Source organism: Acomys minous (assembly GCF_964271855.1).
Source record: "Acomys minous genome assembly, chromosome: 8".
Taxonomy (NCBI): Eukaryota; Metazoa; Chordata; class Mammalia; order Rodentia; family Muridae; genus Acomys; species Acomys minous.
Window position 1 is genome coordinate 74591181 of NC_140489.1, and position 21127 is coordinate 74612307.

General features: G+C 36.3%; 1 protein-coding gene across 5 annotated transcripts in view; it reads right to left on the reverse strand.

Annotated features, from left to right (window-relative positions):
• Window positions 1–4610: 4610 nt before the first annotated feature.
• DGKB (diacylglycerol kinase beta) overlaps window positions 4611–21127 on the reverse strand; it is a 693335-nt gene continuing 676818 nt past the window's right edge. For all 5 annotated transcript variants that reach the window (XM_084791209.1, XM_084791212.1, XM_084791211.1 and 2 more), the window contains one exon: window positions 4611–8217. In XM_084791209.1, the coding sequence (XP_084647335.1) occupies window positions 8110–8217 (108 nt within the window). In that variant the 3' untranslated portion in view covers window positions 4611–8109. The remainder of the gene's footprint in view (window positions 8218–21127) is intronic.

Genomic DNA, 21127 nt, shown 5'->3' on the forward strand with positions numbered 1-21127 from the left:
GAAACTTAGGTGAGAAGAACTTTCTCTACTCATTTTGTAAATGAAGAGCCTGAACTGTACTGTTTTTTAGAAACCTGTAAAGATTACCATGCTAGTGTGATACAGTGCAGTACCATTCTGTGGTTAAGATTGATTGTTAACTTGTCTCAGATTAGAAAAGTATATCTCTGAATGAGTCTATAAAAGTTTCTGGAGACAGTTAGGCAATGTGGGGGAAACCCACCCTAAATGTAGGTGGTACTATGCCCTAGCCTGGGAAGCCAAGTGCAATATAAAGGAAAACAGAAAAAAAAAAAAAAGCAAGCTCAAGCTTTCTTCTCCCTCCATATTGGTGGCCATAAGCTGAAGAGCTCTTTCCTCCAGGACCTCTGAAACTGATCTAAAATAAATATCCATCTTACATCTGTGTATAAGATAAGGCTGTCACAGCTGTGAAAAAAGCTGAGACAGGGTCAGCATCACTGCAATGATTCTAGTCCATGTCACACTGAAGCCGTGGGTGCTTAGTTGTGGAAACAATAGGGGAAACTTCATAGATACACATGGAGGAGCTCTACAATAATGGAAGCATTGGGAGTTTGGAAGGCCAGAATGCCAAGTGGAATGCAACGGTAAAGTCATCACTTCTTTGGAGGAAGGTGACGTAAAGGGAAACAGAAAAACTGTCCTGTAGGATGAAGTTCAAGGTCGCTCAGCATTTGGTTTGTGAGTTGATCATTACAACCTTCTTTTAAAAGTTAAGTTTATAGTTGGGGACAGGTAACAGAATATCTAATAGGAAGATTTGAGAGGACTAGTCTAATGAATGGTGTCAGGGTTGATCTGGATCTAATATGTATTCCAATGTTAATTACTTGCCCCTCAAGATCCTTACTAGCAAATTCTCACTTATACAAAATGACATGGTGTCTCAGTTAGAGTCCCCCTCATAACCTCATAGGGGCCTATTCTGACTTAGGTCTCCAGCCTGTCACAGAGATGGCCCTGCCCTCAGTTTCTCTTTTCTTTGCATCCCTTCTGTCCTCATGCAAGGATGATCTCCACCTCTGTTTTTCTGTGGAATCCCTCTTCTATCTTGTTCCCGCTCTTCAAACACCACCTCTGTCTATTCTATTTTCCCTTCTGAGTGAGATTTAATCATCCTCCATTAGGTCATCCTTGTTATTTATCTTCTTTGGGTCTGTACATCATAGTATGTTTATCCTGTACTAAATGGCTAATATCCACTTATAAGTGAGTACATATCATGTGTTTCTTTCTGGATCTGTGTTACCTTACTCAGGATGATCATTTTTAGTTCCATCTATTTGCCTGCAAATTCCATGATTTCCTTGTTTTTACTGAACGAACAGTATTCCATTAAATGTAGCACAGTTTCTTTATCCATCTTCTGTTGAGGAACATCTAGGATGTTTCCAGAAAGAAGAAAGCATGGTGCTAAAAATATTATTTAACTGGTGAATGGAGTAAGAAGAGATAGTGTCCCATGCCTGAAATTTGAAATGTTCAATAGTCTATAGAAAATATAACAGGGGGCCCCTGAGATGACTTAGTATGTAATGATGTATGCCTCACTAACCTGATGACCTGTGATAAAGCACATGCATGTGATAAGAGAGAACTGACTGCAGAAAGTTGTCCTCTGACATTCACATGTACACTTGCATGCTCACATGTGGACTTGCACATAAACACATAATAAATAAAATTTTTACCATGTTAAAATAGACTCTATATATGAGCAGCTCTCAACCTATGGACCATGACCTCTCTGGTGGATGAGTGACCCCTTCATAGGTGTCACATATCAGATGTCCTGCATATAAGACACTTACATTATGATTCATAACAGTAGCAAATTTACCATTATGAAGTAGCAATGAAAATAATCTTATGCTTGGGGGCAGTACAACATGAGGAACTGTGTGAAAGGGTTAGTGCATTCAGAAGGTTGTGAATCACTGAAGTAGATCAAGGGTCTTAGTGTTTAATGTCTGTCCCTCTTAAAATCATATACATTTTGTGCAGTTCTCCAGTTGTTCTAATGCTCTGAACCTCAGAAGGCACAATGTCATCATCCATTTCATCTACTTGTCAACAGATGAATACTTCTTGACTCCGAGGCACATTTGCTATTAGAGATGAGATCAAACTCTTCCAACTGTTTGTTATTCACTCTAATTTGAAAATAAAAGGTGCCATAAGTGATAATACTCATGATCGTAAATAATTTTTCTTCTCATATTATGTTCTTATACTAGGATGAATTGGTTTTTCCAAATCTGGGTTAAGATGCAATCTTTAGAGATTGCCTGCAACTCTTCATGTAGACCAAACTTACAGAGATCTGCCTGCCTCTGTCTCCCAAGTGCTCAGGTGAAATGTGTATACAGCCAAACCTGATGATATATTTATTTAATGTTACTATTACAAATGAAGTCATGACTGTCACTTATGTTCATATTATATTTAACTAGATAAAATTGAACTTAATCTTTCATGCAATTGAAAGGCACTACAGCATGCTGTTTAGGAAGATAATTCATTATTGCATATCTGGGTTCATTTCTGACTGTCTCAGAAATTTCAAACAATATGTCCATGCTTCTCTTTCTAATGTGGAGATGAGGGTGGTATTCTTAATTGTGGAAATTATTTAAATGAGTCCACTTACGTGGAAAATTATTCTAGAGATAATTGAACAAGCACTACATAACACCAGAGTTTGCTTTTATTCAAAAAAGTTGCATGGTTAATACCTAACTTATCTGCCTATGTTGAACTCAGTCAATGCAGTGTTTAATGGATTGGCAATTCGTGACTCCACATTACCTCACTGGCTTATCTGTCTTCTGCAGATTTCTTTTCATGGCCTGTGGCCACATATGCCAAAATGACCTCCCACTTCTCTCACACACTCCTTTTCCTAGCGTATCTCTTGCTACTCAGCCTAAAATCCATGAAGCCCATGCATCCTGTGGCTCCTACCACACCCTTTGAGAGGACAACTCAGGAAAAGAACTGACCATTATTAGTAGAGGTAAGAGGACGCCTGTGCTGGTGTGTTCCCACGGCAAGGAGGAAGGTTTCAGTATGTGAGACATAGCTCTATTTCTCAGAGTCTTCTATAGCAACTGCCAGACCTGGATGAGTGTCCTTCGGGAATAGGAATACTGTCTGGAGTACTTGTGACAGGATGGGTAGGGGATGGGGAACTGATTCAAACATTATGTTTGATATGGAGCATCTAGGCAGTGAAAGGGTTATGGAGCCTAAAAAAATCTATGGGCTGTTAGTAACAGTTTCAATGTAGTTCTATCCAGGAATTTTATTCTAAGATCAACTAAGCAGGCAATAATTGCTTACAGTGAAAGGATGCTTTTTGGACAAGTGACTCAGTCACTACTTGCATTTGTCAGTTACTGCATTAGTGGCCTTTATTTTCATTTTCTCTGTATTTTTACATCTTAACTTTTATGTACTTGGCATGAACATATTTTTACAACCAAAGTCAAAAGTTACTTCAATATTCAGGAACTTATGAAATATATAAATATTATCACAACATACCTTTCTGGAAATGGGGGATAGTGCCACATTGCTAGTTGGAGGCTCTTCAATTCTAAACATTTACTAAGTATTGTTTTTTTCTCATTTCTACTTGTTTCCTTGCCTCTCTCCTCATTCCATCTTCTCTGCCTTGCCATTCATGACATCTGTGAACTGACATGAAAATATGGCCCACAATCTCCACCTACCAGTTCTCTAATAGTTGATGAATCAAAGTCATGAAAGCACATAGGACTTGGTTTCTTGATTTGTGTCCCAGATGCTAGTGCTCTCTTACCCTATATTGTCATAGTTATATTTGTTTATTTTTGTAAAATTGTAGATATTCAAAAGTGACCTTTGTAATTTACCTTTTCTTGAGGTCATTTGGAATGGCTCCATAAATCCATCATTTCCCTTAGACATAAGTCATACTTTATTTACATAATTAAATCATGTAATGTAGTCATTAATAGATTTAAACTCTTCTAGGGAAAAGAATGCCCCTGAGAAACATTTTGTAGTAGTTTCAGACCTTTTGAAAATATTTTTCTCAGTCAACGCACAAGCATAACTGCTGCTTCTTCTAGAATACATTTAGAAATTAATTTCATCTAAAAGTTCAATTGTATTCTTGACTTTTCTGGGATCTACAAGAATACTATACAATCTCAGATACAATGTAAGGCAAATAGCATCCCAAAGTTGGATGGTTTGGGCTTTAAAAAAGATAAATTTATTTATTTATTTTATGTATATGAGTGCTCTATCTGCATGTACACGTGCATGCCAGAGGAGGGCATCAGATCACATTATACATGGTTATAAGCCACCATGTCATTGCCAGGAATTGAACTCAGGTAGGCAGTGCTCTTAACTGCTGAGCTATCTCTCCAGCCCACAAGGTTTGGTTATTAAAGACAAGTAATTTAACACCCAAATAGTGTTCTGACAAAGACAGGGTGGCTTGCCCAGCTCCTTTAATGGAAAGCTGCTGAGGATGATCTCAAGAATATTTCACATGAAGGGAGCATCTGACACAGAATGAATGATGCACAAAATGAATGGTTAACACTTTTATTCCAAAAACCAGGATGTGTACATTATACTTTCTGAGAAAATAATTAAGATACTTTAAACAAACCCTATGTTTTACACACGATAAGAATATATAGAAATGTTCAAATGAGAATTTACTCAAACTTTTAAACACAATTCAATTCAATTGGAGGTTTAAGGGTGTGATTTCTGTCTTTCACAGAATAAAGGCTTATCTGAGATTTATTTACTATTTTATATTAAATTCCACAACCTCAATATACACAACGAGGCTTTATCTTTTAATATGGAATATAAGTTACACACTGGTTAATTATTTGAGGGGTTATATGTACCATAAAAATACACCTTTCTCTCTATCATGAACAGAAAGCCAGCTAACACTAGCAGAAGAAAGAAAGGAGCCATCAGAGACCCCTAGAGTAGAACAGACAGTCTCAGACCCAAACAGATTCTGGCTTGGAAATTGTGCTTGCCCCCTGTCCCTAACACAAGACACTGAACAAAGCAGGGAATCACTCAGAGGTGCTCACTATTTTACTGTTTTTGTTTGTTTTTTTTTTTGTTTTGTTTTGCCTTCAAGTGACTGTCTGCACTGAATAGCTGACCATTTATATCTGGAATGACTACAAACACATATCCCATTCAAAGTAAAAAGAGTTTTCCTTCTATTACAAAACCTTCATCATCACTTTCCACATATGGGAAGTGAGAAAATACACATATGATCCCTGAAATTCTCAGTCCACACAGGTTATGACCCTTCCTATTTCCCGAAAGTGTGCACATCTGGGTTTATTTTGGAATTCGTCATCTCTGTCTAACAACGTAGTGTATGGCAGTGTTTAGCAGGGTACAATACTCTGTCCTCGAGATCCTCTGACCCTTGTAAGTTAGTACAGTGGTTTTTTTTTTTCACACCACACCACTTAGAACTTTATCATTACTATGTCTACTATAGTTAAAAGAGGTTGACTCAACACCTCCAATACCCACACATCTGGGAGAAAAGTTTCCATTTTGTAAAGCTAACGTTCATTATTCAATATGTTAATATGCCATAGAACTTTCCATTTAGAATTTTCCTTAAAATATATATTCTGCTCATGAAGCTGTCATAAAAAAAGAGATTATCTTCTCTTATTTCAAAACCATTAAAATAGAAAAAAAAAACTACTTTCCAAACCCCAGGAGTAGTTTACTCAAAGGGCAAGCACATCAGTTATTTTAAAAAATGAATTTAGAAAAGTAAAATTTGATTCCTTTTTCAAGACTTATTAGTGTTATTGTGAATCCGATGGTCTGAAATGTAGTGCCTACTAGCACTGGCTGTGATCACGCAGTTATGCTGGAGTGCAGCAGGGCCCACTACTTCAGTTACTGAAATCGTACAGGCCAGTTCTTGAGTTTTCTATCATCATTTCCCAGTGCACAGATGCTGCAAATGATTCATAATCTGTGCCTGCCTTAGTGTCCTCTGGAACATGAAATAATTTGAGGATTCAAAATAACATTTTTTTGCACAAAGTCGGCCTGCCCACTTTAGAAAACCTCATGAGTTTGTGTAAAAATATTTATTACCTGTAACCACAGATGTGCAAAAGCAGAGTGTATTGTATAACATTACATCAGTGATGCATTTTTAATTGTTTGGAGCATTCTTTTGGTCTAGATCCCTGCTCTGGTGAATGACTATTTTATTATTACTACACTAGGACAACTGATTGCTGTGCTGAATTTGAAATTCTAGTGATAATTTTCCTGGGTAAGCTAATTATGTCTTAATTCTATTCAAAAGCCTTTACTTTTAAAGCAATTAAAGTTATTGTTGATTGGTATTTAGCATCCAATGTTGCTGGAACACTAAAGGAATACACTTTATACATAATCTTCCATTACAGAATGTTGCTTGGAAGCAGCTATTTGATACAACAGCACTCACATGAGTTTTCAAACCAGAGAACCAAAATTACAGCAATTTCACTTGAAATCAATAAATCCATGCACAGGGCTGTGTTCAACAGAATCACTAACTGTTATTTGTTATTCAAAGATGAAAGAATCAATAGAAAAATAGAACTGATAAATCATTAGCACTTTAATGCAGAGCTGAGAGGAAAGCTGATAAATCATGCAGTTCAAGCACTTCTTTTCCTAATGGCATGGTGTTTGGAAACATAAAACATGCAGTGATAAGATGCAGGTCAGTGTGACTGGACTACACTGAGACTGCACAAAAGTATCTCATTGCATATGATAGCCTTAAAGAAACAATGTGAAAAGTAGTAGTAGTTCTACATTTCTTTAAACAATCCAAGACCATGAACCATGCTCAGCTTGAACATTGAGCGAGGCCATAATAGATTCCCAAACATGTGAAATACCGTAGAGATGAGGCTGGGATGAATCAGTAGTAAAGGGCTAATTGCATGCACGATTTGCTTCAATGAGCTCAATATTATTGCAGGTACCAATCTATCCTAGAAGGAACCAACGTAATCATCTACCTTCTTGAAGTGCACTTAACAGATCTATTGAAAATCACTGTCATATATGGTAGGGGGACCAAATAACCATGAAATTGGATATTGGGCTTTGATTATGCTGTACGATTTACTGAATTTGAATGGTGAGCATTTTAATCGCAATTAGTGGGTAACTCACTCTCTTCTGACACTTTACTTTTCAAAAACTCATGCATACTCTAATTTTCTGATTCTTTGGTGGGAAACAGGGACATTAGGCGCATAGTTTAAACCACTTATTTAGCAACTACTGTGACTATGCTTTTGCATCAAGATTCTTATGCAGAAAGTAATAAGGCTTGTTATATCAAAACAATTACTGCTGGCTAACATATTTTCACTCATGTTTTGGGAATTAAAAACAAAACTAAGCCAAATAAAATAATTTTCAATTTTTTTGAGCACAAGAAAAACTTATGCTTGATATTTTAATGTCTATTCAGAAGAGTAAAGATGTTGAAAAAATTATTACGGTGGAGCATGGTGTCCTAGCTGGCTGTTTAATAAAATATTTGGATTAAGCTTTTTCTCAAGCCTCAGGCCCGACATCATGGACACACTGATGCTTATGAGCAGAGGGTGGCAGTTTGCATTTGAGATTGCTCCAGCCTTATTTATTGGTGCTTGTCAATGGCAGCAATTAAATCAGGAATCATTTCCCATCATATTTGTTTGATCTTTCATGGGGTTTTCTTCACAGTCAGTAAATGGAAATAGGGTAAGATGGGAGTGGGAGACAGAAAAACCTATGGGGATACATGCAACTAAAATATGCAGGATCACATCATACAAACTACTTTCTTCATGCAAATATGCCAATAAAAAACAGAGACAACAAAATTTTTAATGGTCAAATTTTATACCAGCTCAATAACAAAAACTGTTAATCCCATGATTTTGTAGGAGCAGGAGACTTGAAATGGTTCAAAGTGTTCCATGGCCCAAGTATGCTGTTTACATTTCTCTTGATGGATGCTCACTCCTTGCTTCGGTTTCTTGTTCTTTTAATGAGCGAGCAGAATAATCCAGTTTTGGGAGGAGGGCCCATTAGCATTGGGGCTTGGTTCTTGTGTGTAATTTTTATCTAGGAAAGAGAAAGGTAGGGATATGAAGACTCTCTGCCACTGTATTTCATGAATCACTAAAGTAACACAAGGTTAAGAAAAAAGTCCCAAGTTTCATGATTTTGAAAATATCTTAAGGAAGGCAAGGATATACATTTTTTAAATCATACTGAAATGTTGACCAAAGTAGAGATTAGCTGAAGTCATGATTTCAGTTTCGTCTTATATCTAACTCCCTTGTCCTACTCCAGTCTCCAAGAACTCTTAATTAAAACTGGATGATTACCCACTGTCATGTCTTGACATATTGGAACAGGAAATGGTGCTCCATTACTGTATCCAGTTCCCACCATCGCCCACTGTTAGGAGGCACTTAGCATTAGGAAAACCTTATTTATCTTTTTAATCACATTGTTTCTCTCTTTCAACACGAACTGCAAGGTTTCATTTCCAAACAATCATTAAGAAAGAAAGTCAAAAGTTAACATGCATGAAAGGTCAGAAATGATCTTTCTAATTTGTTAATTAATTGGTCATACAATAGAATCAGATACAGAGAAGTCTGCTTAAGACACTCAGAGGCACCGTTCTAAAGCCACTCATGTTGATTTCTGTGGTATAAAACTACGAATCACCTTAAATGAGACAACCTTAAAGTAGATTATGTCTGCAATTTTCTCTAATTCAACTCTAAATTAGAGAAGACATTTTATGAATATATGCTATGCTCAAAGCTAATTGAAAGCAATTATCAAAGTGGCATTTTGTCTGTGACTTTAAGATACATTGTAAGATAATAAATGATTCTCATTATGTAATAAAAAGGTCACATCTTGCCTTTGGGCTACTGACGCTATGAGTTTTTCAAAAGCAATCGGAGACATTTTCTTTAGTGAACTGCGACTAATATAAGAGCCATCGCTTATTAAATATCAGTTGTCACCTGCGCAGCATCCACATCAGAGATGAGTATTCCTTTCAGAAAGAAACACCACCTCATTAAAAGCTGAAAAAATATATCTCTGAAAGTGCATACCTGACATTTTCAAGTTAAAATAAATCTACTTCACTTGTCATTCACTAATAGCAATGAAACAAAAAAAAAAAAAACTAGATGTTTGTCACATGAATCACATCATTAAATCAGTATTAGAATTTTTGAGAAATGAAAATTCACATTCCATAAAGACAGAAGTACAAAAAAAAAAAACCCTGAATGAATAAGAACATTTTAAATATGTTGGATGCACACTATGCAGAAAAGACATTTCTAAAATATTTAAAAAAATTGTGTCTGTAAAGACTGATAGGCTAAGCCAGGTCCAAACTCTCTGCATGAGGATTATGAAGTGATAAATTGATAGCCGTCACTCAAGATGTCAAAATACCACCTACATATGTAGATTAAAAATGATCTCTGCCAGGCTTCCCCTTCTTAACTCAGCTTTCTATCACACTAACTCCTAAATGATTGGTTTTTCTCTTTACTTATTAGTTTATTCTTTGATCATTTCATACATCTTTTATCTTCCTCCCAAGCAAATAACATTTCTCTTTATCTCATCAAGTCTCTCTCTTTCTTTCATGTCCCTTTTGTTGCTGTTGTTGTTGTTGTTGTGTGACCCAATGGGTTTACATGGCTGTTTACGGGGACACGGGTGCGAAGCTATCTGCTGGAGGACCAGTAACTCACGCACGGCTCCATCACTGATAACAGACAGTAGCGTCCTCTCCTCTAGCAGCCCTAGGTTGCCGTTGGTTCTCTGGTGAGGAAGAGTCTCAAGCTCCTCTTCCACCTCTCATCCAATGTTTACTTGCTCAGTCTAGAAACCATTTATATTTAAGCCTGAATTCTTTAGATGGAATCTTATACAGAAACATCCATCATTCATTCACTTGATAGAAATTATACTATTTTTTCTTTACTTCAGACATTGCACCAATACATTACAATAAATATATAACATACAATCATTGCCTTAAAGAAATTATAGTGCCCTAAGAAAAAAATTAAGAAGCACGAACAGTTATGTTATAAGTGCTGAAATAGGAAGCTAAGAATAAAGGGGCTATTTTTCAGCTCTGAAATTGAATAATTTTATGCAAAAAGTTATTTTTAAATGAGCACCTAAGGAAGTAATTACCACATATTACTACCAACACAATGACTCTATCTTCAAATCAAAATAAACAAAGTGAACAAAATAAGAACAGAGATTTTGTATTGATAGTTCCTGGTTTACATATATTATCAGTTATAATAGGATGGGGCCATTTTAGAAATTGAGATAATTATTAAGATTTTATAAGAAATCTTTCTAGTCACATAAAATCAGCATCAATTTAGATGAAGTACAGCCAATAGTCCATGTGATAAGTATCTATGGGATTTGTATATTGGACATCATTTGAAAGAATAAATCTTTCTTTTTATTCTGTCGTGAATAGCAAAAAAAAATCTCACTCATTCCTTTTGACATTATGGGGCTCTAAAGCTCACATCACATCCCCAGTTTAGAAAAAAGTATATTAGCCAGTTTTGTTTTTTGAATTATCTATAACCTGTCTTCTCAATTATTTGATCCTTTCTATGATCAATGTACATAATTGTATTTTTAAAATATAAATTTATTTCTATAAAAAATGAAAAACATTTGGTTGTATTTTTCTTTTGGATAGAAGATATAACAAGAAAGAAACTTCTATTCATAAACTTTCAAACACACATCCAAGTTTTAGAATACAGCATCTCATTGGAAAATTATGTGCCTTTTTACTTAGCTCAAGTAAAAACAACCCCATTGAGGATGTAGCTGCGTAGAGAATAGAACATTAATATAAAATGTGCAAGATGATAAAAAACCGTGGGTGGGCATTTTACCACTCTTCTAAAAAACTACAGTGGAAGAAAAAAGGCATTTTTACTGAGATGGGCATAGTTGTATGCCTGTCATAGTGGTAACTAGGAGGCTGAGGCAAGAGGAACACAACTAAAATCCAGGCTCAAATAGAAAAGCAAAAACCAAACCAAAACAAAAAAAAATGAAGAAAGACTTTTCTACTGGTCAAAGTATAAGAGTGGTAGTATATGGCTATAATTCTAGCTCTCACAAGGCCAAGGCAGAAAGATAGCCTGCTATAACCAGTCTAAAATAGAAAAAGAAATAGAAAATTCCATATAGAAACCTGGAGGGAGGAGGAGAAGGAGAAAAACAGAGAAACAGATAGATAGTAGTTAGGTGATAGATAGGTGTGTGTGTGTGTGTGTGTGTGTGTGTGTGTGTGTGTGTGTGTGTGTGTGTGTGTGTGTGTTTGTGAGAGAGAGAGAGAGAGAGAGAGAGAGAGAGAGAGAGAGAGAGAGAGAGAGAGGTGGATGGAGGGAGGGTGGGAGGGAGAGGAGCATTGAATTGCAAAGATTGTTAGCAAACAATATCCATTTGTCATGGTGGAAAATGCTGGCATATGAGTAAGTCTGCATTTTGTTCTCATCAGCATAGTTAGGGACTGAGTGCTAGACCTGAGGAAGGACAATCAAAACGTTGTCCAAATTAGTGATCTACTCAAGAAGTGAAACATACGTTAGTTATGGTAGTACCAAACTAGATTTAGCATAGGAAGATGCAACAGATGCCAAGAAGGCACAGCCTATGGAACCTGGTGATTTGGTTTTACTGGGTATTGGAGAAGGAGAATCCACTGGCAGGTCATCTGTGTCTCTAAATTTGAATTGCCGTGAGTAAAGTTATAGAAAGAAAGACACGTTAGGCATGGGTAACAACTGGGGAGATGGTGATGCCAGTGTAGAGTTTGATAGTCTGAAGAAAAGATCCAATGTCATTGTGGGAATGGAGTTGAGACGGCATATGTGAATATAATGTACCCACAAGAACATGAGAATAGATTAGTGACACTATAGCAAGTGTGAAAAGCAGGTATATGATGTTTTAAAAAGAGAATATTGTCTAGCCAGTGGACAACACATTCTCCACAGTTGTGTGGAGAGCAGGGACTGATTTGGACATGAACTCTGGTGCCCCGTGTTAGACCATTCCCCCTTGGTGGGGAGACCTGGTGACACTCAGAGGAAGAGTAAGCAGGCTACCAGGAAGAGAACTGATAGGCTGTGATCTTATAGTGGGGAATAAGGTTCCCTTCTGTCATAGAGCTAGGGGAAGGGAATAGGATGAAAGATGGAGGGAGGGAAGAAAGGAAAATGGGAAGATACAAGTGAGGGGTTAACAAATAAGATGTGATATGAATAAATTAGATAAATAAATAAATAAATATTGAAGTTTTAGGTTGAAGCAAGAGAGTGACATCCTGTGAGAGGTACAACTACAAAACCACCAGAGAAGTAGGTTTAAACACTAGAAAGAGGTGCTATCATATACAATTTGTAATCCATCTTCAGTGTGGTCTAATACTTGTCTAATAAGTAGGGTGTAGCTTCCAAAGCACATCCTTTTGAAGGACATGCATGCTGAAATTTGTTGTAATATTTTGCATACAGTGTATGTAAGCTATTAAATTGTTTTACCTAATTCTAAATACTTAAATTATGTTTGAGAGCTTTATGTTGCAGGATGTTTAAGCAGATGTCCACCTAATTGTGAGGTTGGCAAATGTCCATATTTTTTTTTGAAGTGCTAGATGTTAAATGCTTGTGGCATTTTAGCTTTTTTTTTTTATATAACTTTACAAATGACAATTAAAATTTAGAGGCATAGAAAGCCTGTGAGCACTGCCCCCATTCCAATGCCCAGCACAACTTAGTCACCATGTTCCATAGCCTATGCTTCCTTGGCATCTATTGAATTTGCCCTTCATAGATTCAATTTCGTACCACCATAAGGGCTATATGGTAAATGCTTGTGGCTGCTATAATACAGTGTAGATTTTGGACTATATGAAAATAAATGAGTATGAGTGTTCCAATAAAACTTTATTATGGAAACTAAAATTTAAATTTCAAAACATTTTCAACTCTCATTTTGATTTTTTCTTATCATTCAAAGATGTGAGAACCATTCTTATATACAGCTATATAAGAAGTAGGTATAATTTGGTGACCTTTAATGCAATGATGAAAATCCAATGCTAAACTGGGTTATAAAGTGAAACCCTTTCAAATTTAAAATTATGCTAGATAAAGTGATCAATAGTTGAACAATGTAAATGATTTTTACTGATATATCTGTCCTGTACTAAGTGCCACCATTGCAAATTTATTTAATGAAAAAAGTCTCAATTGTAATGTATGCTAACAGCCCTCAGGTTTGGTAATATACACATTGATTAAATTTGACTTCAGTGAATATCTTTAATTGATTCTCATGGCTCTGTACTAGGTTGAGCTTAATACCATGGTTCTTAAAATGTGCCTCAGCAGGTAGCATCTTCCTTTGTAAATATTCTCTCTGTGCCTAGCCAATTTCTTCTTTCCCTGCTTCATCTCTTTAAGAGTTTATCACTGGATTTATTCAGCTGCCTCAGAAATGAATGGAGCTTTCAGAGCAAAGTAAATACCATAAAATATCTATGGGGAGAGCTTAATTTAGCAATCTCCTGGAACATTACAAGTTACCTAGTTTTATTTTGGAGTAAGTTTGTATCCTTTCAACAATGGAAAAACCCTTTGAATTAAAGGTTGCAACAGAGGCAGAGGATGGTAGTGGGTGGGAGGTGTGAAATGCATGCAAATAAGGGGGGGCAGACAGACAGACAGACATGGAGAGACTGAGAATAAAGCAATGAAGCAACAATTTTCTGCATTCTTTTCCCAACTTCGTTATGATTCCATTTTCTGGAATGATGACAAGTTCCAAATTTAATGTTAAATCTTTAATAGCATCGAATCCAAAGAAGTTACTGTTAGGATTTAAAGCAAAATCTATAAAAATGAAGTTTAGATTTTCCCTTGCTGATATAAATCACAGGAATTTTAAGTGCATATGAAAAAAAGGAAACCTTTCCCACCCCTGATGACCAATAAGCCATTTGTCCATGATGAAGGAAAAATAGTTACATACCTGGATTTGAAATGCATTTGTTTATTAATTCATTCATATTATATCTCAATTGTTATCCCAATCCTTCTATCCTCCCATTCCTCCCTCCCTCCTACTTTCACCGTATTCTCCTCCCCTATGACTGTGACTGAAGGGTCCTCCTCCCCCTATATACGATCATAGTGTGTAAAGTCTCTTCTTGGTAACCTGCTATTCTTCCCCTGAGTGCCACCTGGCCTCTCCATCAAGGGGATGTGGTCAAATATGGGGCACCAGAGTTCATGCAAAAGTCAGTCCCCACTCTTTAAGCATCTGTAGAGAATGACCTGTCCCTTGGCTAGATCTGGGCAGGCGTTCAATGTTTACTGTGTGTATTGTCTTGGGTGGTGCCATAGTTTGTGCAGAACCCCTGGGCCCAGATCTGCCCATCATAATGTTCTGCTTGTAGGTTTCTAGCACCCTCTGGGTCCTTCTATTTCCCCATTCTCTCATACTTCTTTCACCTACAGTCCCAAAAGGATGTCCTCACATCAATTCCACTTTCCTGGTAGGTGAAGACTTTTATGAGACATGCCCCTTGGGGTAGTGTCTAGTTATAAGTGAGTATATACCATTTGAGTCTTTCTGCTTCTAGGTTAACTCACTCATTATGATCATTTCTAGTTCAATCCATTTGTCCACAAATTTCAGGAATTCCTTATTTTTAATAGCTGGGTAGTATTCCATAGTGTAAGTGTACCACAGTTTCTTTATCCATTCTTCTAATGAGGGAAACTTAAGCTGTTTCCATGTTCTGGCTATTATGAATAAGGCTGCTATGAACATGGTTGAGCATATGTCCTTGTGTAGTGGAACATCTCTTGGGTATATTCCAAGGAGTGGAATACCTGAGTCTTGAGGTAACCCTATTCCCAGTTTTTTGAGAAAGCACTAGATTGATTTCCAAAGTGATTGTCCAAGTTTCCACTCTCACCAGCAATGAATGAGTGTTCCCCTTTCTCCACATCCCAACCAGCATATGCTGTCACTTGAATTTTTTTATCTTAGCTATTCTGATGGGTTTAAGATGGAATCTCAGAGTCATGTGATTTGCATTTCTCTGATGACTAAGGACATTGAGTATTTCTTTAACTGTTTCTCAGCCATTCGATATTCCTCTGCTGAGAATTCTCTGTTCAGCTCTGAGCCCCATTTCTCAATTGGGTTATTTGGTTTGGTGGTGTTTAGTTTCTTGAGTTCTTTTTATAGTTTGGATATTAGACCTTTGCCAGATATAGGGTTGGTGAAGATCTTTTCCCAGTCTGTAGTCTTTCGCTTTGTTCTGTTGACAATGTCCCCTGCTTTATAGAAACTTCTCAGCTTCATGAGGTCCGATTTATTAATTGTTGACCTTAAGGCCTGGGCTGTTGGTTTTCTGTTCAGGAAGTTGTCTCCTATGCCAATGTGTTCCAGGTTCTTCCCCACTTTTTTTCTAGCCAATTTATTGTCTCAGATTTTATGCTGAGGTCTTTAATCCACCTGGATTTGAGTTCTGTGCTTGATGACAAATCTAATAGCATTTTTCTACATGTATACATCCAGTTAGAATTAGACCAGCACCATTTGTTGAAGATGCTATCCTTTTTCCATTGAATAGATTTGGCTTCTTTGTCAATAATCAAGTGCCCATATGTGTGTGGATTCATTTCTGGGTCTTCAATTTGATTCCATTGATCAACCAGCCTATTGCTGTGCCAGTACCATGCTGTTTTAATTACTGTTGCTCTATAGTACAGCTTGAGATCAGGGATGGAGATTCCTCTAGAAGATGTTTTATTGTATATGATTGTTTTTGCTAATCTAGGTTTTTTGTTTCTCCACATGAAGTTGAGAATTTATCTTTCAAAGTTTTAAAAATATTTTATAGGTATTTTGATAGGGATTGCACTGAATCTTTAGATTGCTTTTGGTAATATGGCCATTTTTACTATGTTAATTCTCCTGATCCAGGAACAGGGGAGATCCCGCCATCTTCTGTTGTCATCTTCAATCTCTTTTATCAGAGATTTAAAGTTTTTTTCAAACAAGTCTTTCACATGCTTGGTTAGAGAAACTCCCAAGTATTTTATATTGCTTGTGGCTATTGTGAAGGGTGTAGTTTTTCCTAATTTCTTCCTCTGCATGTTTGTCATTTGTATATAGGAAAGCTACTGACTTATTTGTGTTAATTTGCTATCCAGCCAATTTGCTGAAGGTGTTTATCAACTGTAGGAATTCTCTGGTGGAATTTTGTGGTTCACTTATATATACACTATCATATCATTTGCAAATAAGGATAGTTTGACTTCCTCCTTTCCCATTTGGAGCCCCTTGATCTCCTTGTGTCATCTTATTGTTCTTGCTAGAACTTCAAGAACTATATTGAAGAGATATGGAGAAAGTGGGCAGCCTTGTCTGGTCCCCGATTTTAGAGGGATTTCCTTGATTATCTCTCCATTTAATTTGATGTTGGCTATTGGTTTGCTGTATGTAGCCTTTATTATGTTTAGGTATGTGCCTTGAATTCCTGATCTCTCCGGAACTTTAAACATGAGAGGCTGTTGGATTTTGTCTAATGCTTTTTCTGCATCTAAGGAGATGATCATGTGGTATTTTTCTTTCAGTTTGCTTATATGGTGGATTACATTGATGGATTTCCATATATTAAACTATTCCTGCACACCTGGAATGAATCCTACCTGGCCATGGTGAATGATATCTCTGATATGTTCATGTATTCATTTTGCAAGTATTTTATTGAATAATTTTGTATCAAAATTCATAAGTGAAATTGGTCTGAAATTCTCTCTCTCTCTCTCTGCCTCTTTTGCTGGGTCTTTGTGGGGTAGGTATCAATGTGACTGTGACCTCGTAGAATGAATTTGGTAATGTTCCACGTGTTTCTATCTTTTGGAGTAGCTTGAAGAGTATCGGTGTTAGCTTTTCTTTGAAGGTCTGGTAGAATTCTGCGCTGAAACCATCTGGCCCTGGGCTTTTTTTTGGTTGGGAGACTATCAATAATTTCTTCTCTTTGAAATGTATTTTAATATATACATTTTCTTCATTCCAAGATATTTTTGCAAGGAAAAATATCTTAATTTATTACAATATATCGCATATTTATTTATATTTTTCTTTTTTATTCATATTTTATTATGCTTTATTTACATTATAACAATTGTAATCCCTTTGCTCTTAACTTCCTGTTCCCACCCTCTCTCCCTTTTACTCCCTATTCCCCTCCACTAGAGCTCTGACAGGTGGGTTCATCCTGCCCTACCTTTTGACCATAGCCTATCAGGTCTCATCTGGACAGCCTGCATCTCCTTGCTCTGTGTTCCCACAGGACCTCTCCACCAAGGGGCCATGATCAAATCCCTGGCCCCAGAGCAGTTTCCCACTCCTCCCTTCCCTTCTCCATGAAGATAATGAACAGTCCATTAGCTATATATGAATAGGGGGTCTAGGTCCTCTGCTTGTGAAGTCCTTGGTTCACGGCATCAGTTTGTTTAGGCCCCTTTGTCCAGATCCATTAGCTTTAATAGTCTTTTTGTGGAGCTTCTGAAATCACCCCCATTTCCACCATTTCTGTACAACTTACAGCTCTTAACCAAGAGTGTGGCTTTGAGTCTCAGTGTCTGTCCCAATCCCCCAATGGGTGGAATCTCTCAGAGGACATCTTTGTTGGGCTAATATCCACTTATATGTGAGTATATACCATGCATGTCCTTCTGGGTCTGGGTTAACTCTCTCAGGATGATCGTCTCTAGTTCCATTCATTTGCCTTCAAATTTCAAGATTTACTTGTTTTTTTTTTAATAGCTGAATAGTATTCCATTGTATAAATGTACCCTAGTGTCTTTTATCTATTTTTAGATTGAGGAACATCTAGGTTGTTTTCAGATTCTGGCTATTACAAATAAGGGTGCTATGAACATAGTTGAGCAAATGTACTTGTTGCATGGTGGAACATCTTTTGGCAATATGCTCAGGAGTGGTATACCTGGGTCTTGAGGTAGCACTATTCCCAATTTTCTGAAAAAGAGCCATACTGATTTCCAAAGTATTTTTAGATATTTGCATTCCTGACAGCAATGGAGAAGTATTCCCCTTTCTCCACATCCTCACCAGCATGTGCTGTCACTTGAGTTTTTGATCTTAGCCATTCTGATAGGTATAAGACGGAATCTCAGAGTCATTTTGGTTTGTATTTCTCTGATGGCTAAAGACATTGAACATTTCTTTAAATGTTTCTCAGCCATTGGATATTCCTTGATTGAGAATTCTCTGTTTAGCTCTAGACCCTAACTTTTAATTGGGATATTTGGTTTGGTGGTGTTTAATTCCTTGATTTTCTTGTGTATTTTGGGTATTAGCCCTTTGTTAGATATAAGGTTGGTGAAGATCTTTTTTTCCAGTCTGTAGACTGTTGTTTTGTTCTATTGACAGTGTCCTTTGCTTTACAGAAGCTTTTCAGTTTCATGAGGTCTCATTTATTAATTGCTGATCTTAGAGCCTGAGCTGTTGGTGTTCTGTTTAGGAAGCTGTCTCCTATCCCAATGAGTTCAAGGTTCTACACCACTTTTTCTTCTAACATATTTAGTGGGTCTGGTTTTATGTTGAGGTCTTTTATCCACTTGGACTTCAGTTTTGTGCAGGGTGATAAATATAAAAAATATTTTATGCCTTTAATTGGTTTCCAGGACAGTCAAAGACCTTTTTATAGCATTTTCATCACTCCCATGCCTCTAGTAAGAAGTTATATTGACAATTATATTCCAGGAACCTTCAAGACTTTGTTCTTATGAGAAAACCCTATCAATACCAGGATAATCAGAACAACACAAAAAACTACCCCTCCTGACTGTAATAAAAATATATTCACAATTCACTTTTTGTGAATTATATTTCATCTCAAGTTCCCTATATGGTCCTTCTCAGAAAGAATAGTCTAAAAACAAGAACTTAAAGACATAAAATAAAGATTTGATATTGCCTCAGGTTCCCTGGCCAGTGGACTCAACTAGGTTTTGGTTTCTGGTCAAAGATGTCACGTGTTTTCTGTTGAGTCATAGCTTGTCTCAGGAGGATAACCAGCAAATATCACTTGATGCTATGAATGTCACATGCATAATTTTCCCTTTCCATTGTAAACTGTAAGAAACAATGTAAGCACCTTAATGATTACATAATTTTAAAGATTCACAAATATTATTAATATAAGATTCATTAATAAACACTAGACACTCCACAGAACTACTGTGAGGATGATGCAGTTAATATATAAAGACTTAACTTTTTGTTACCGCAAATGAAACCTGTAACACTGTCTTCAGGATTTTCAAATGAATAGAAAAAATAACGTACTAAATTCTCTGCGGGTTATTTTTTTATTAAGAGTAATCAAATTTATTTTTATTTGAGTTGTTTTCTTGTTATCAACACAGTTGATTATGTCTTTATAGAAAGCTGAATTCCTAATCTTAATATATGAAATTAAAGCAAAGGGAGCGACAGTGAAATTGGCACAAGATAAGTGTGAGACAACAGCCAGGCTCAGGTCTGGTTATACACCTGAAGATTATTTCTATCCACCGGAAGAGGTCAATCCTGTGCAGTAGTCTAGTGTTATCCATTAGTCAGGGTACTGCCTCTAATCTAACCCAGTCTTGAGGAAGACACTAGAATTTGACGTACATTCATATATTGCTGCTATTGAAAGCTAAGGCTTCACTCATCTTATTCTCCCCCACCTCCATTCACTGACTACTTTGTCTAGAATTCTTTTGCTTGTGTGCAGTTGTATTTCTTTTAGCAATTTCAGTCCTGCACCACAACACTGCAAATGCATAAGGTATTATACAGCTTGTACATTTCTCATTATGCTTCACGCTCTTACATAGTGTGTCCAGTTGGTTTTAGAATTCGAATAGAAAAGTATGACCATGAGAGATTATTATTTCTAGCTAAATGAAAATAATTTTCAAAATAGAAACCAGCTATGCTTTCAAAGTAAGAAATAAAAGACTAGTTACATTCCTAATATTTAAACTGAACATATTCAAGTAAAGATCTATAGACAGGTAAGTCTAGTGATAAACACGGCATCTGGGATAACTTTTAAAATATAAGGCAATAAAATTCTTTAAAATATTTTTGTTCAAAATGCAATCAAATTTAATCAGTTTGGCATTAATTAAGCCCTAATAAGGCACTTCAGTATCTTTTCTAAGTAGTGTGATCTATTTCCCCTTCATCCAGTTCGAATTGTGCACATTATGGTGTCATCATCATTTTAAAACATACTGAGAAAATGACAGAGCTGCAAAATTAAAATAAATGATTAATGGTATTTTTTTCATGTTTTATCCTAATAGGTATTACTATGCTTTAAATTAATAGAGCTGTCAAGCAATGAAGAAAATGGAAATTATATATTCCAGAAACACCTAAAGATGACACTTTGGAATATTTTAAATCTTAATTAGGAGGTGCAATTGTTTTTGTTCCCCTGTAACCACTGCAAATTAATTGGAAATTAGTCACAACCAATGGTTTTCTTCCCCCAACAACCTGAAATGAAGAGACTGGTGCTTTATATCTTCCCATTCTCTTTTGGGGCCAGAACATACGCAGGCAGTAAATTGCATTGTCAATTACAGAAAATAACTGTTGTAAAATTAGGAAAAATTATGTATAGGTAAACAGAACTAATTAATGCATAAGTAGCCGAGGAACACATAAAACAATGCCCAGCTAAATAGTAACTTGTCAATCTTTTTAAGAAATTTGAGTTTAGAAATGTAAATTTATGCAAAATATTTACCAATTAAGACTTAGGTAAAGGATGCTTGTGCTGTGCTTTATCTAACCCCTTTTGCAGCATCATTTCTATTCACACTTT